Here is a 16,837-nt window from a genome sequence, read left to right as displayed (position 1 = left end):
GACTATAACTGGGGTGTACTCAGTGCTTGGTTTGGACAGGCATAGAGTAATGGGATAGCATGACAGTCCTGAAATGTTACTGATATAGATCAATGACAGTCCTGAAATGTTACTGATATAGATCAATGGATCTTAACATATTGAGAATCAAGTGTTTTTTAAGACTCTGATAGAGGGAAATGGCCTCTATTTTCTCAAAAATGTGAATTTGAACATGCAATCTAAATTTCAAGCACAGTATCTAGACAACCTCCTTTATACAAGACAAGATTCAGGAACTAGACTAAATCTGAATCCCAGTTCTATCACTAAATCCCTCTCTAGTCTAAAAGAGGCCGGGGGTTGGGGGGGGGGGGTTGGGCAGGGAGGGCATATGTGTAAGGATTAAACAAGATAATATATATATAATGCTTGGAACAATGTCTGATAAATTAGGCACTGAAGAATATATTTCATTATTAATATGACAGAACCAAGCCCAAACATATCTATTACATCAAGAAATACATAGGCTTAACTTGCTTATTAAAGCAAAGATATTTTTCCAGGTAATTCATGAAACAAATCTCAATATAGACTGTGTATAAAAGACACGCTAAATACAAAGAGTAAAATTAAAGAATGAGCAATGATATTCCTAAACATATGGAAAAAAAGAAAAGAGAGAAAAAAAAAAGCAAAAGTCATGATCATAGTATCTGACAAGATAAAATTCAGAGTTAAGTGCAGTATACAAGACATTGAATGGTACTTTAAAGGTACTAAGGAGAACAATTTAAAGTGAAAACACAAGTGTTACACATTTTTATGCACCCAGTGGAAGTAAGGCAATTTCATAAAACAGAAAATGCAGGAGGTGCAAAGATAAACAGGTAGAGGGCATTCAAGTAATAAGAATTCATTTCTCTCCCCAGTCCAAGGTAGATCAAGATGAAAAGCTTAAGAAAGGATTTAGAAGACTGAAATAATGTTTTCAATAAAGGAGATGGTATGGATATATATTGAATTTTATACCTGAACTGAAAATATGACTCTTTCTATGTGCTTACGGAAGTTCTATTAAAACTAATCATGTATTAGATCACAAAAAAATTTAATAAAGTCTAAAATATAAGTAGCACAGAAAACATTGCTTGATCACAAAATAATAAAAGAAATTCCTTTACTGAGAAAACGTTTTAAAAAACAGAATTAAAGGAGAGAATATAAAACATACTCTTGCTGAGAACTACCTTCAGAACCACGCTTCTACAGCCAAGGCTGTAAAGAATAAACCATGTGGAGTTTGGCAGGAGGGAAAGAGAAGAGTTGATCCAGGCCTGCACCCTTAGTGGAGGACCCAGAAGAGGGGAGGGACATTACAGGGAGCAGGGGGCTTAAGCTACATGTTAGGAACCCCGGTCCTTGGGACTGACACTGGGAAGACCAGTATTTTGATGGTTTGAAAACCAATGGGGTGTTGTTGTTGTTGTTGTTCAGCCACCAAGTCGTGTCCAACTCTTTGCAACCCCATGGACTGCAACATGCAGTACAGGGAGGGCTATCGAAAACCAAAACTCCATTCTTGAAGAGTGCATGCACAAACACACTTGCTCTGAGTCCCAGCACAGAGGCAGCAGATTGAAAGCTGCCAGGGGTTTTGGCCAGCCTGCCAGAACCACCCCAGTGTGCACTGCAGCCTGCACTGAACTCCAGCGCCAGCCCCTTCTGCTCCAACCCTCCTCCCCACAAGGCAAGGATCACCATTGCAGACGCATCTGCACACCCCAGGGAAGAAGCAGAGCCAGCTCAGGACCAGCTCTGCCTACAGCCAGGACAGAAGTGTGGCTCAAATTCCTTGGGCCCTGATCCTGCCTCTGACCTAGGCAGAGACCCAGAGCCAGCTAAAAAATTCAGCATCAGTCCCTCAGGGAACAGGCCCCTCCTGCAATGGGACAGTGACTGCCGTTGAACCTAGGACATGCCCTGGCTGGTACCTGCCTCCAGCTCCAGCCTCTCTGATGCAAGCCCTGGTGGGAAATATAAAGAGAATGTTGGAAAAGTCATTTTTCACTTAGGGACTTCAAAAAGGATGTCAAGAAAGAATGATTCCTCTCCAGCAAAATGATTCTGCAGTACAAAGCGGTAAAAGGGTATGTGTGTCAGAAAATCACCCAACTTGCTAATTTGTACATTTTTGCCTAGAGAATAACTCACTTATGTCTTCGTAGTCGAGTGTGTCAACTACTAACAGCCGCTTGCCAAGGGCATTTGCCATCTGCCTCTGCAGAGATTCAATCTGTGCTACTGTCATTGTTGACCTTTGACATGCCCTGAAAGGAGTCCAGGGTGAAGAATGAGGGGCTCTGTGCTCCAGAGAAATAGGTGAAACAGGTCTTTAGATAATGAGATATCGTCAGGAACTGATTTCATAATCCGTATCCTTTGTTGGAGAAGGGAATGGCAAACCACTTCAGTAATCTTGCCTTGAGAACCCCATGAATGTATGAAAAGGCAAAAAGATAGGACACTGAAAGATAAACTCCCCAGGTCAGTAGGTGCCCAATATGCTATTGGAGATCAGTGGACAAATAACTCCAGAAAAAATAAAGAGACAGAACCAAAGAAAAACAGCATCCAGTTTTGGATGTAACTGATGACAGAAGCAAAGTCCAATGTTGTAAAGAGCAATATTGCATAGGAACCTGGAATGTTAGGTCCATGAATCAATGGAAATTGGCAATGGTCAAACAGGAGATGGCAAGATTGAACGTCAACATTTTAGGAATCAGCAAACTAAAATGGACTAGAATGGGTGAATTTAACTCAGATGACCATTATATCTACTACTGTGGGCAGGAATCCCTCAGAAGAAATGGAGTAGCCATCATGGTCAACAAAAGAGTCCAAAATGCAGTACTTGGATGCAATCTCAAAAATGACAGAATGATCTCTGTTTGTTTCCAAGGCAAATCATTCAATATCACAGTAGTCCAAGTCTATGCCCCAACCAGTAACGCTGAAGAAGCTGAAGTTGAATGGTTCTATGAAGACCTTACAAGACCTTCTAGAACTAACACCCCCCAAAAAAAGATGTCCTTTTCATTATAGGGAACTGGAATACAAAAGTAGGAAGTTAAGAAACACTTGGAGTAACAGGCAAATTTGGCCTTGGAGTATAGAATGAAGCAGGGCAAAGGCTAATAGAGTTCTGCCAAGAGAATGCACTGGTGATAGCAAACACCCTCTTCCAACAGAACAAGAGAAGACTCTACACATGGACATCACCAGATCAGAACATCCAACAGAACAAGAGAAGACTCTACACATGGACATCACCAGGTGGTCAATACCAAAATCAGATCGATTTTATTCTTTGCACCAAAATCAGATTGATTTTATTCTTTGCAGCCAAAGATGGAGAAGCTCTATACAGTCAGCAAAAACAAGACTGGGAGCTGACTATGTATCAGATCATGAACACATTATTGCCAAATTCAGACTTAAACTGAAGAAAATAGGGAAAACCACTAGACCATTCAGGTATGACCTAAATTAAAGCCTTTACAATTATAGAGTGGAAGTGACAAATAGATTAAAGGAATTAGATCTGATAGAGTGCCTGAAGAACTATGGACAGGGGTTCATGACACCATACAGGAGGCAGGGGTCGAGACCATTCCCAAGAAAAAGAAATGCAGAAAAGCAAAATGGTTGTCTGAGGATGACTTACAAATAGCTGTGAAAAGAAGAGAAGCAAAAGGCTAAGGATAAAAGAAAAGATATACCTATTTGAATGCAGAGTTCCAAAAAATAGCAAGGAGAGATAAGAAAGCCTTCCTCAGTGATCATTGCAAAGAAATAGAGGAAAACAATAGAATGGGAAAGACTAGAGATCTCTTCAAGAAAATTAGAGATACCAAGGGAACATTTCATGCAAAGAAGAGCACAATAAAGGACAGAAGTGATATGGACTTAACAGAAGCAGAAGATATAAAGAAGAGGTGGCAAGAATACACAGAAAATCTATACAAAAAAGATCTTCATGACTCAGATAACCATGATGGTGTGATCACTCACCTAGAGCCAAACATCCTGGAATGTGAATGGGCCTTAGGAAGCATGGGCTTCCAAGTGGGCCTTAGGAAGCATCACTACGAACAAAGCTAGTAGAGGTGATGGAATTCCAGTTGAGCCATTCCAAATCCTAAAGATGATGCTGTGAAAGTGCTGCACTCATTATGCCAGCAAATTTGGAAAACTCAGCAGTGGCCACAGGACTGGAAAAGGTCAGTTTTCATTCCAATCCCTAAGAAAGGCAATGCCAAAAAATGCTCAAACTGCCACACAATTGCACTCATCTCACATGCTAGTAAAGTAATGCTCAAAATTCTCCAAGCCAGACTTCAACAGTACATGAACAGTGAACTTCCAGATGTTCAAGCTGGTTTTAGAGAAGGCAGAGGAACCAGAGATCAAATGGCCAACATCCGTTGGATCACCAAAAAAGCAAGAGAGTTCCAGGAAAATATCTACTTCTGCTTTATTGACTATGCCAAAGCCTTTGACTGTGTGGATCACAATAAACTGTGGAAAATTCTGAAAGAGATGGCAATAACAGACCACCTGACTTGTCTCTTGAGAAACCTATATGCAGGTCAGGAAGCAGCAGTTAGAACTGGACATGGAACAACAGTCTGGGGCCAAATAGGGAAAGGAGTACATCAAGGCTGTATATCATCACCCTGCTTATTTAACTTATATGGAGAGTACATCATGCAAAATGCTGGGCTGGATGAAGCACAAGCTGGAATCAACATTGTCAGGAGAAATATCAATAACCTCAGATATGCAGATGACACCACCCTTATGGCAGAAAGTGAAGAACTAAAGAGCCACTTGATGAAAGTGAACAAGGAGAGTGAAAAAGTTGGCTTAAAGTTCAACATTCAGAAAACTAAGATCATGGCATCCGGTTCCATCACTTCATGGCAAATAGATGGGGGAACAGTGGAAACAGTGGCAGACTTTATTTTTTTCAGGCTCCAAAATCATTGCAGATGGTGACCACACCATGAAATTAAAAGATGCTTACTCCTTGGAAGGAAAGTTATGACCAACCTAGATAGCATATTAAAAAGCAGAGATGTTACTTTGCCAACAAAGGTCCATCTAGTCAAGGCTATGGTTTTTCCAGTAGTCATGTATGGACCTGAGATTTTGACTATAAAGAAAGCTGAGCACCAAAGAATTGATGCTTTTGAACTGTGGTGCTGGAGAAGACTTCTGAGAGTCCCTTGGACTGCAAGGAGATCCAACCAGTCCATCCTAAAGGAGATCAGTCCTGAGTGTTCACTGGAAGGACTGATGTTGAAGCTGAAATTTCAATATTTTGGCCACCTGATGTGAAAAGCTGACTCATTTGAAAAGACCCTGAAGTTGGGAAAGATTGAAGGCAGGAGGAGAAGGGGACAACAGAGGATGAGATGGTTGGATGGCATCACAGACTCAATGGACATGAGTTTGAGTAAACTCTGGGAGTTGGTGATGGACAGGGAGACCTGGCGTGCTGCAATCCATGGGGTCGCAAAGAGTCCAACATGACTGAGCGACTGAACTGAACTGTACTGAATCCTTTGTTGTTGTTTAGTTGCTCAGCCATGTCCAACTCTGCCACCCCATGGACTGCAGCATGCCAGGCTTCCCCGTCCTTCACCATTTCCCGCAGCTTGCTCAGTCTCATGTCCATTGAGCTGGTGATGCCATCTAACATCTCATCCTCCACTGCCCCCTTCTCCTCCTGCCCTCAATATTTCCCAATATCAAGGTCTTTTCCAGTGAGTCAGCTCTTTGCATCAGGTAGCCAAAGTATTGGAGCTTCAGCTTTTGTATCAGTCCTTCAAATGAATATTCAAGTTTAATTTCCCTTAGGATTGACTGGTTTGATCCCCTTGCTGTCCAAGGAACTCTCAAGGGTCTTCTCCAGCACCGAGGTTCAAGGGCACCAGTTCGTCAGTGCTCAGCCTTTTTTATTGTCCAGCTCTCACATTTATACATGACTACTGGAAAAAACCATAGCTTTGAGTATACGAACCTTTGTAGGCAAAGTAATGTCTCTGCTTTTTAATACTCTATCTAGGTTTGTCATTGCTTTTCTTCCAAGGAGCAAGACTAATCCTTGCATCTCCTTATAACTAGAAAAGCACTAAATCCCTTCACAGTGACATCAGCTCCTCGTCATGACTCTGTTTAACTCCCTCTTCACCAAAATCATATATATTGACCTTCCCCCACTACATCTTTGGAGCAGTTTCTCAGAGGTATTTGAGGTGCTGTTTTCTGGGGTTGCAGTCCTCATTTTGCCCTCAAATATAACTCAACTCACAACTGTCACATTGTGCATCTTTTTTAGTCAACAAGCAGGATAACATAAGTATCATTTGAGACTGTTTGGTGGCTGACGTGGTACAGAGTCTGCCTGCAATGTAGGAGATGTGGGTTCGATATGTGGGTCAGGAAGATCTCCTGGAGAAGAAAATGGCAATCTACTTCAGTGTTCTTGTCTGGGAAATTCCACGGACAGAGGAACCTGCCACGCTATTATTCATGGGGTTGCAAAGAGTTGGACATGACTGAGCGACTAAATAACAACCATCTTTACACTCTGTGGCAATCTGTTAACAAGATAGTTTTAAAACTATATAGCAACATAAAAAATGTTTAGATAAAAGTAAGTCATAACCTAGTACTCTAACACAGAAACTTTTGTTCTATTTTCATAAGCAAATATTGTATATAAGAACAATTTTGTATCTTTTATTTTATTTATCACTAATTTGTATCTTTCAGTGTTGGATTCCTTTTAAATTTTTTATAATCAGAAAGATAATCAGTAAGTAAGACATCTTGAAAATTAAAAATATATGATTGTCAAAGTTTTTTAAATTGTGAGCACACACAAATTTGGTCAAAATAGAAATTATTTTTAAAGACATTTTAAAAATCTTTTACTTTTTAAAAATGTTATACAAAGCCCATACATTCATATTATCCTCACCTGGCATTCATCTTTGTGCTCAATTATCCCTCATTTGTTCCCCATACCTGATCCTTTCCACATCATGCATGACTGCGAATGTGACTTGTATTTGTTTATTTCTCTAACTCTTCTTAAGACTAAGCCTTCATCATCTCTCATCCGGAATACCGCCTAGTCTCCCCACAGATGTTCTGTTTTCACTCTTGCCACCGTCTGAGCCATTCCATACACAGCAGTCAGGCTGGTGTTTTAAAGATGAAGAACAAAGCAAGTCACAACCCTGCTTGGACCCCTTCAATAGCTTCAGATTGCTCTCTGAATAAATCCAAGTCTTAAACTCAGCCTCTGAGCCCTGCATCTTCAAGCTCATCATGTCTTCAGCATCATCTTTCCACCCCTTGCTCATCCTTCCCTTGGATTTGCACATGCTGCTTCTCTTTTTCCCCACACTCTCGTCTTGGTTCTGTCTCATGGTTTAGGATTCAACTTAAATGCCGCCATTTTTCTTTCTCTCACCACCATATCCATTCTCTCCACAGTACTTATCATTTGTAATTACATATACACTTATTCACTTGCTTGTCTTTGTTTCCCTGTCAGGCTCTAAGCTCCATGAGACCAGGACCTTCACTTTGCTAGAAGATTCCCTTTCACAGAACAGGCCCTTGATCAATCCTGACTGAATCAATGAATGAGTGGTATGTACAGAAGGACAGTTTTCCTCAAAAGCTTGCAGATAGCCACAGAAGAGATCTGTTTTTCAACTCATGTTCTGATTGAGTAGATCTGGGATCTGGCCTGAGATTCGGTGTTTCTGACAAGCTCTTGGGTGATGTCAAAGCTGCCAGTGCCTTATTCACATTTTGACTAGCAAGGTCAGAGGGATTATAAAGATGAGTGATAGTGGTGTTTGTCCTTATGATTTGGTAAAGAAGTTGCCTCAGAAAAATGATCTAAAACACCACTGCTGCTGCTAAGTCGCTTCAGTCGTGTCTGACTCAGTGTGATCCCATAGACGGTAGCCCACCAGGCTCCCCTGTCCCTGGGATTCTCCAGGCAAGAACACTGGAGTGGGTTGCCATTTCCTTCTCCAGTGCGTGAAAGTGAAGTCGCTCAGTCGTGTCCGACTCTAGCGACCGCATGGACTGCAGCCCACCAGGCTCCTCCGTCCTTGGGATTTTCCAGGCAAGAGAACTGGAGTGGGGTGCCATTGCCTTCTCTGCTAAAACACCACAACTATCATGAATTTCCTTGGTACAGGAAACCTGTAAGACCTGAAACTGTTTGAAATTGGTGTCAATGTTGACCTTACCCCGAAAGTACACAAAACCAACATAAAGAAATGTCTAGCAATAATAAAATCATTCAGAGTTACAATAAACAAAAAATTTACAAGAAGCAATTGGTAATTCAGTCTATAGGGATAGAGATGCTTTTTTCATAAAGCAATAAATATCATGGGACAGACAGATGGGAATTTGAATTTCATTTTGCCCTTGAGTAGTTGTGCAACCTTAAGTAATTTATATTCTCTGAATCTCAGTCTCATCACTTATCAATCAGGGCAAATGATATCCACCTTAGAGGTGAGCAGATGAAGTGGGTCTCTCATATCAGTTAAATAACTGTGCCTGGTAGTCCTTATTAGGCTCCTGTTCCTTTCTTAGGTAGAACATTTTCCTTATAACATTAATTTCCCAGGGGGAGAGAGAATCAATTTTTGAGTGTATGCTTGGCACATTTATCATCTCAGAGGGGAAAAAAATGTAGGAAAACAAATAATTATGTAGGTTAAAAACAAGCATTTTGGTTTAAATGAGCACAACAATGTGAATTAGAAAAAGCAAAGATCTGGTCCAGGATTCAACACAAACTAAATGTGAGACATTAGACATATTGTTTGACACCCCTGGGCCTCTGTATTATTTCTAAATCATTGTATGTGCATACATGCGTGCTCAGTTGCATCCAACTCTTTGTGACCCCACCGATTGCAGCCCACAGCCCATGTCCATGGAATTTTCCACGAATACTAGGGTGGGTTACCATGTTCTGCTCCAGTGGATCTTCCTGACACAGGGATCAAACCCACGTCTCCTGAGTCTCTTGCATTGGCATGTAGACTCTACCACTGTTCCATCTGAGAATCTCCCAAAGGTTCTAGTAAGGAATTGGTAAACAGAGGTGATTAAAAATATCAACAAATATGTTTATTTGCAAAAAATGAAGCCAGGGACATTGAAGCATCTACTTGAATTCAAATAACCCCAAGGGCTTAATTCCATGAATATTCAATAGTATATTGAGGTATAAAGGCAAGGTATATAGAAAAAAAACAGAAGAGAATTGAAAGCTATTTATAATGAAGCAGGAGGGTTTGAAGCATAAAAGCAATCATTTCCAATATACAAATTCATTTGTCAGCATTTAAATAGAGACAGATAACTTCACAACTCTAGTCAAGCAGTTTTTTCACTCACTTTTTTCATTATTACATAGAAATAATTACTTTAAAAGATTTATTTTTTATTTTCTCCAAATTGTTCCTGTTTTCTGTATTTCTAAGACATATTTAAGTTAATATTCTAAGTTATGACAACTTAAGAACATATATAACAACTAAAATTCTGACTGTCAGTGAAAATTGGCATGTCTGTATAATCTAGAAAAGACGGAAGTTCTCCAAATAAACTTTAAGTTCTCGGATTTCATATATTTCTTTAAAACTGAGTAATATAGTTTGAGGGTGTTTATGAAGATCTTCGGAGAAGGCAATGGCACCCCACTCCAGCACTCTTGCCTGGAAAATCCCATGGAAGGAGGAGCCTGGTGGGCTACAGTCCATGGGGTCTCGAAGAGTCGGACATGACTGAGCGACTTTACTTTCACTTTTCATTTTCATGTATTGGAGAAGGAAATGGCAACTCACTCCAGTGTTCTTGCCTGGAGAATCCCAGGGACGGGGGAGCCTGGTGCGCTGCTGTCTATGGGGTCACACAGAGTTGGACATGACTGACACAACTTAGCAGCAGCAGCATGAAGATCTTAGGAGGAGAGAAACCGTTTTCCAATCTTTGTTCTAGTTACCAATGAATCTGAAATTTCAGGGTTTTTTTTTTTTAATTCTGAAAGGGAATGTAAAAATCACATGATTTAGAAGACTAATGATTTCCCGTAAGAAGATAACTAATGTATTTTACAAAGTGTACACAATGATTTTGGGCTTCCCAAGCGGCACAGTGGCAAAGTATCTGCTTGCCAATGTGGAAGACAGAAAGAGATGGGGGTTCAATCCCCAGGTCTGGAAGATCCCCTGGAGAAGGAAATGGCAACCCATTCCAGTATTCTTGCCTGGAAAATTGCATGGAAGAGAAGCATGTTGGGCTACAGTCCACGGGGTTGCAAAGAGTCGGACACGACTGAACATGCCACACACACTACTAGAAACTTCTCTTTAATCCTTGAAAATTCACTCTGGTATTTTACAAAGATGGCAAATTCAAACTTCTGCTGTGTGTGACTTACCATTAACTCCACCAAGATGCTTTGTATCTGCTAGGTTAACATTCACTAATGTGTTAGTATAATAATGACCCACCTGCTATTCCTATCTATAAGGCTCTTTCTCTCTGTAAGAATGGAAATTAATGACACAGTCTCTCTGAACTGTCTCATGTCAGAGCTAGAAAAGGTGTGAAGGGTATATATGAGCTGGACTACTGGCTAGCAGGTTGGGGGGTAAATGCTCCAGTGGATGCAAGCTTGGGGTTTTTCATGAAGCTTCCTTGCTAACAAAGGCATTTTCTGATATTGCTGACACTGAGACATTAAAAGGTAAGGAATTTTCTGTGTCTAGCATACTAGTATTTATTTAGCATTAGAACAAATTTGGGATTAAATGTATGGCTTATTTCAAAGGAAGACTAAAGAGATAATGTATAATGATATCAATTTTCTAGATTGTTTTTAGAAGGAAACTGGGTAAAGGAAAATTTTGAAAATATTTGAAAATTGCATGAGCAGTCTGAACCATATCAATAAAATTATGATCCTTGGAAATTATGTTTTTAAAAGATTTTTTAAAGTAGGCTCTAGTTTAATATGTCATTAAACAAAGCTACAATAGATTTCTTTATTTTAGAGCTGAATTATTCTTTTCAGAAAATTTGAGAAGCAATGGGTATTTTGAAGCTGCCAGTGGTTCTCATTGTGCTCTGTGTTGCATTAAACCATCTGGAAGGTGGTGGTAAACCCACTGGAAGGTTAGTAACTTGAAAATCCTAGTTTCTTTTGAAAGTATGAAAAAATTATAATCAAATACTGCTATGTAATTAATGGCCCTTGTGCCATTAGATTTCTAAGTCATATTTAAGAATAGTACATAAGATTTTCCACTGTTTCTTAAATTCTATGTTCTTTAAAGAATAAAGTCAGTCTGATAAATCTCTCTGATGAAATTTCTGACAGACAGGAATGGACAGTTTCAGCTTTGTCAAGAAATATGCTATTGGAACTTAAAGGAGCAGAACCAGAACATGAAGCAAGAAAACCCAAAAGGTAGTAACTTCTACTATACTAATCCAATTCTCAAGCAAACTAGGAGAAACTCAAAGTATATATTTTATATGAGGTGGAATTTTGCTGTGTGCTTATATAGACATTTTTCTCAACTCTGGCAATATCCTGAACTTTCACGTCTCTTTCTGGAAATCTAAGTAGGAAATAATCAAGTGGCAAATTAAATCTGGTAAGAAGTTAAATTTAGAAGATCCAGTTAAAAAGACATTAGTCCATAGGGGATTCTTTCTATATTGCTAACTGCTCTGTTAATGAAACAGAATTATAATTAAAATACTATTCTTCATGAGACTATTTCCAATATTTCTGTAAATATATTTCCAATATTCTGTAAATATAAAATAATATTTCTTGAAAATGTTTTCAATAAGTAGCATGTACATCAGGATTTTTTTTTAAAAGCTTATTTTGAAAGGTGTCATTTTATTTGAATGGCAATTTTAAGGAATTTTAAAAACTGTGAAGGGTGAAAATGTTTGCAGTATTTACAAGTTTCAAGTGGAAAGCCTTTAAAACTGTTATTATCCATTTATTAAAAGAGGCTTAAGTCCATAGGTATACATATATCCCCTCCTTTTTGAAACTCCCTCCCATCTCCTTCCCCATCCCACCCCTCTAGGCTGATTCATGTTGAGGTTTGACAGAAAACAGCAAAATTCTGTAAAGCAATTATCCTCCAGTAAAAAATAAATTTATCTTAAAATGCTATATTTAAAAAGTCTTAAGTCCAAATTCATGCATATGTCATAAATAATATGAAGATTTGCTTGTGTCTAAATTGGTTTTGACTCCATATAGTTTTATAAAACTGAATTAAAAAAAAAAAAACTGAATTTAAACTCTCTTGAAGACCAAGGAGAATAAGTTTACTCATGAAAAATCTTTTCTTTAAGTCATATTAGAACTCATCTCATAGAATTATCAGCATTTTGTCTATTTCCCTTCTGGGTGTGTTTTGTTGAGGTGGAGGTCCTTTGGTGATACATAAAGGTTGCTAAATCACGTACGTGTAATAGATAGTACACATAGATTTTTCTTTTCCTTTCATTTCAAAGCTTACCTAGTTTACAGGACATTCTTCTCAGAACTGACTGTAATGTTCAATTGGTTTTCTCCTGGATAAAAACAACTTTAAACCTGCCATGAAGTTTCTGGTAAACTAGCAGAACATTTGAACAATGACAGAAAAATTAGTGATATTATGTATTAGTGATATTATGTAGTGATATTAGTGATATTATGACATTCTTCTCAGAACTGACTGTAATGTTCAATTGGTTTTCTCCTGGATAAAAACAACTTTAAACCTGCCATGAAGTTTCTGGTAAACTAGCAGAACATTTGAACAATGACAGAAAAATTAGTGATATTATGTAGTGATTTCTGTCTATATCTTGATCTTTTCTTTCATTAGATATATTCATCCGCTAACTATTTTTACCCAGTATGTTTTTAAGGAAATTCATTAATTATGAGGTGAATTTCACTGAGAAATAGAATAACACATAATGTTATTTATTAACAATTATATTTTCATGCTGGTCTCACAATCTTTTTGAATTACTAGAAATATTTATAAAACATTCATCAATTACTTTTCAGGAAATTGAATTTCCTGGAATCAGTATATTTGGTCAGTTTTTTGAAGAGAAAGGAAGAATTTAACATCCTGAGCCATTCAACCATATAATATTCTATAAAGCTCATAAAAAGCTGAGAAAGCCTATGTAGAAAATATCTCAAACTTTGAACACCTTTAAAAAATAAAGCTGATGAAGATTTATTCTTCAATATTGTTTTTTCACAAAAATCAGTCATCTCATCTGAGATCTTTTTCAACTTTTATACCTGCATGCGACGGGATTAAGAAGTAACAGACTTTACAGACCGTACCAAAACATGGTTATGTTACTTGACACTCATGAGTGAGGCAGAAGGATCCCATACTTGCCCACCAACTTTTTAAGACTCAGTAGTAAGTAAGGTTCAGTGGTATCTGCCTGGCAGATAGTAAGAGAGCAACCAAAAGTATAATTACATGAGTTTCAAGCTAGAGTCACTGAACTCACACACCTCCACAGACAACTATTAAGAGCTGGGATAAGAGACCCATTTAAAAACTGTTTCAAAAGCCCCTGAAACTGAGATGTTTTTAAAGAGAGACAATTTAAGAGTTACCATCTGGCCTATAATTATCACTGTTTACATTCTCTTCTTATTGAAGTATAGTTGATTTACAATGTTGTACTAGTTTTTCATGTATGGCAAAGTGATTCCGTTATATATATACATATATAGGTATATATGTATTCTCTATATATATTCTTTTCTTTTTTGTGTCCTTTTCCATTATCATTTGTTACAGGATATTAAACTTATTTATGAAACAGAAACAGATTCAGATATAGAAAACAATCTTCTATTGTGAGTGAGGGATAAACTGGTTTGAGATTAGCCGATACACACTACCATATATGAAACAGATGAACAACAAAGTCCTACTGGATAGCACAGGCAACTATATTCAATATCCTATAATAAGTTCTCTTAAAGCCAAGAATTTCCATGTGTGTGAATGGTCATTGCTTTAAACTAGTGTTTGTTATTAGCAGGTAGGTAGGCTGGTAGGTCATGTCTGCCTGGTAGTCAATGAGGGAAAATACATAAAAGTTGGGGTGCCGGGCCTTTCACTAACCAACTCAGTCAACTTTCTCCATCTTAATGATAATTTAGGGTATATCCTATCAGATTTACATAAAAATTCCTGTTTGGGAAAGCAGTTTCACAAGAATGAAACCAAAAAACATAAAAGTTCTTTGTATTTCTTTAAAGTAGAATCATGACCCTCCTAGCTAACTCAAATTAGAGAATATTTTAGTTAGGATAGTTTAAAATCCTATTACAAACCTTGAGACCAATTATCAAACATTCACCAATTATCACTAAGCACAAAGAGTATTTCACATTCTGTTCAAGGCATTCACCAAATATATCCTGGAAAAGAAATCCCTTTGAACCTTCTCAATTTGACCCACTTTTCTTTTATTACTTTAAATTTATTAGTTTGAAATGTTTGGGTCAAATTCTGATTACTACTGTTTTCCAGGAAAAGTTTATCACCTTTTAGAATTCAATGTTCAGTGTGAATTGCTGGTTCAATCTTTATAAGAGCATTAAACCATTCTTTGAAAATGCACATTGGCCATGCTTACCACATATGAAAAAGAAAGAGTTAAACAGATAATATGAATAAGACCGATATATAAGCCAGGTAATTAGGCTTCTGTGGGCTTCCCTCATGGCTCAGTCGATAAAGAATCTTCTTGCAATGTAAGAGACCTGGGTTCAATCCCTGGGTCAGGAATATCCCATGGCGAAGGGAATGGCAACACACTCCAGTATGCTTGTCTGGAGATTCCATGGACAGAGAAGCCTCGTGGGCTACAACCCATGGGGTTGCAGAGTCGGACACGACTGAACAACTAACATACACAAATTAAACTTCTAGGTGTGTTTCCTTGCCTGAGTAATTGGTTTGTCAGCATACACTCATGCTCAATAGATACTCAGTTCATGTAATTCTGTAAGAAAAATTTTCTGTGGAGAATATCTGAGAGTATAAACCATAAAGTTTCACATAAGTTTTTAAAATATTTACTCTTAGGCTATCTCTATACAAAGATGCAGATAATGAAGTACTTCCCATACAAAATAAACACATTGAGATAAAAGCCATTGCATATTGCTTCAAATTATGTATATACACTGGCTTCTGGATATTGAGTTTTTAGCCTCCTACCAGTATCTCTCTCCCACTTTACACTTAATCAAAGTTTAACCAAGATTTTGGTTTTTACAGGAGCTGAAATTTCCCTATAACTCCTAATAATCAGCAAAAAAGCAATCATTGTGTCTATTTCCAGTACACTAAAACAAAAGATGGTACAAAAATATAGGACTGATATAAATAAATTCTCTAAATACTAAGAAGTTGATTCAAATGAATTATTTACAGTTATCATTTATGACTTATCCATAATATTATCATGCAATTTTTCCAGGTGGCTGAAGGAACATGATGAATATTAATACCATTGACACAAAAAGCCTTTTGGTTTTAACATTTAACCTATCATTAAAATTGTTGAGAATATAGGAACATAGTACATAGCAGGGACATAGTAATCTTCATGTATTTATGCTAATAGTAATAGAATTTCCACACTACAGTAGTTAGAGTACCTGAATAGGTGGTAAATTTTATTCCCTTGAAATAATACCTGACATTTGTCAACACTGTCAATTCAGTGAAATCAAGAAACTTAACAAAAATTAACTAACACTGCTTAATTCTTGTTTGAAAGGTATGAGAAATGAATATATATATATATATTTAAATTCACATATTCCAGATTACATACATAATTTGCAATTCAAGACCTTTTTTAAAAATTTGGGAAATAGATTGGTGGTGGTGGTTTAGTCACTAAGTCTTATCCAACTCTTGAGACCCCATGGACTGTAGCCTGCCAGACTCCTCTATCCATGGGATTCTCCAGGCAAGAGTACTGGAGTGGATTGCCCTTTCCATCTCCAGGGGATCTTCCCAACCCAGGGATCAAACCCAGGTCTCCTGTGTTGCAGGCAGATTCTTTACCAACTGAGCTATGAGGGAAATAGATTAATCAATATTTAAAAGAATATAAGACAAAAAAAAAAAACTTCTATTATCATTATCTGGAATATATTCTGAATTGCCAAAGAAAAAAATTACACTGGGAAATTCAACATTAACTATAACAGAGGGTTTGCTATATGATTTCTAAGCTGCATCTTCAGGGTGTCCAGAAACTTGATCAAATCATCCAAGTATTTTACAAACCAAAACACTGAGTTACTGACGTGAGGATGTTTCCTTTCGTTTTCATCAACATGAGATATGTGATGTCACAGAGATAGTTGTATCCAATCCTGACTCTAAGTTTCTAACCGTTCAAATTTGCTCACTGTCACCAGTCATCAGATGGAAAAGCGGAAATGCGGCACTGCCACTTGTGAGACTCAACGCCTGGCAAATTTTTTAGCTCCATCCAGCAACAAACTTGGTGCCATTTCCTCACCTACAAAGATGGGATCCAATACATATGGCAAGAGGAAAAAAGTTGAGATCTTAAAGAGAGAACCATTGAGTTACTTGCCCATTTAGAGGTCAGTGCTCCTCTACAGCTCTTATTGCTTTAA

General features: G+C 37.8%; 2 protein-coding genes across 4 annotated transcripts in view; one reads left to right on the top strand and one right to left on the bottom strand.

Annotated features, from left to right (window-relative positions):
• SLCO1A2 (solute carrier organic anion transporter family member 1A2) overlaps positions 1-16,837 on the bottom strand; it is a 113,253-nt gene that overhangs the window by 77,497 nt on the left and 18,919 nt on the right. The window lies entirely within an intron of this gene.
• IAPP (islet amyloid polypeptide) lies at positions 11,195-16,802 on the top strand. Of its 2 annotated transcripts, XM_086401856.1 has the most exons (3): positions 11,195-11,280; positions 11,486-11,575; positions 16,613-16,802. In XM_086401856.1, the coding sequence occupies exons 1-3, from the start codon at positions 11,195-11,197 to the stop codon at positions 16,800-16,802; spliced, it is 366 nt and encodes a 121-aa protein (XP_086257982.1). The 2 variants fall into 2 exon arrangements, with proteins under 2 accessions (XP_086257982.1, XP_086257983.1); XM_086401857.1 differs by lacking the exon at positions 11,486-11,575.

Source organism: Bos grunniens, chromosome 5, assembly GCF_055505025.1.
Source record: "Bos grunniens cultivar Pamir isolate PY7600 chromosome 5, Bosgru_T2T1.0, whole genome shotgun sequence".
In the NCBI taxonomy this organism is placed as follows: Eukaryota; Metazoa; Chordata; class Mammalia; order Artiodactyla; family Bovidae; genus Bos; species Bos grunniens.
Note: the sequence above shows the minus strand (reverse complement) of the source record. Positions and strands in the feature narration are given on the sequence as shown.

Coding starts and splice junctions, on each gene's coding strand:
- IAPP (XM_086401856.1), top strand. CDS start 11,195: ATGGGTATTTTGAAGCTGCCAGTGGTTCTCATTGTGCTCTGTGTTGCA. Junction 11,281..11,485: donor GGTGGTAAACCCACTGGAAG/GTTAGTAACTTG, acceptor AATTTCTGACAG/ACAGGAATGGACAGTTTCAG. Junction 11,576..16,612: donor GAAGCAAGAAAACCCAAAAG/GTAGTAACTTCT, acceptor CACTGTCACCAG/TCATCAGATGGAAAAGCGGA.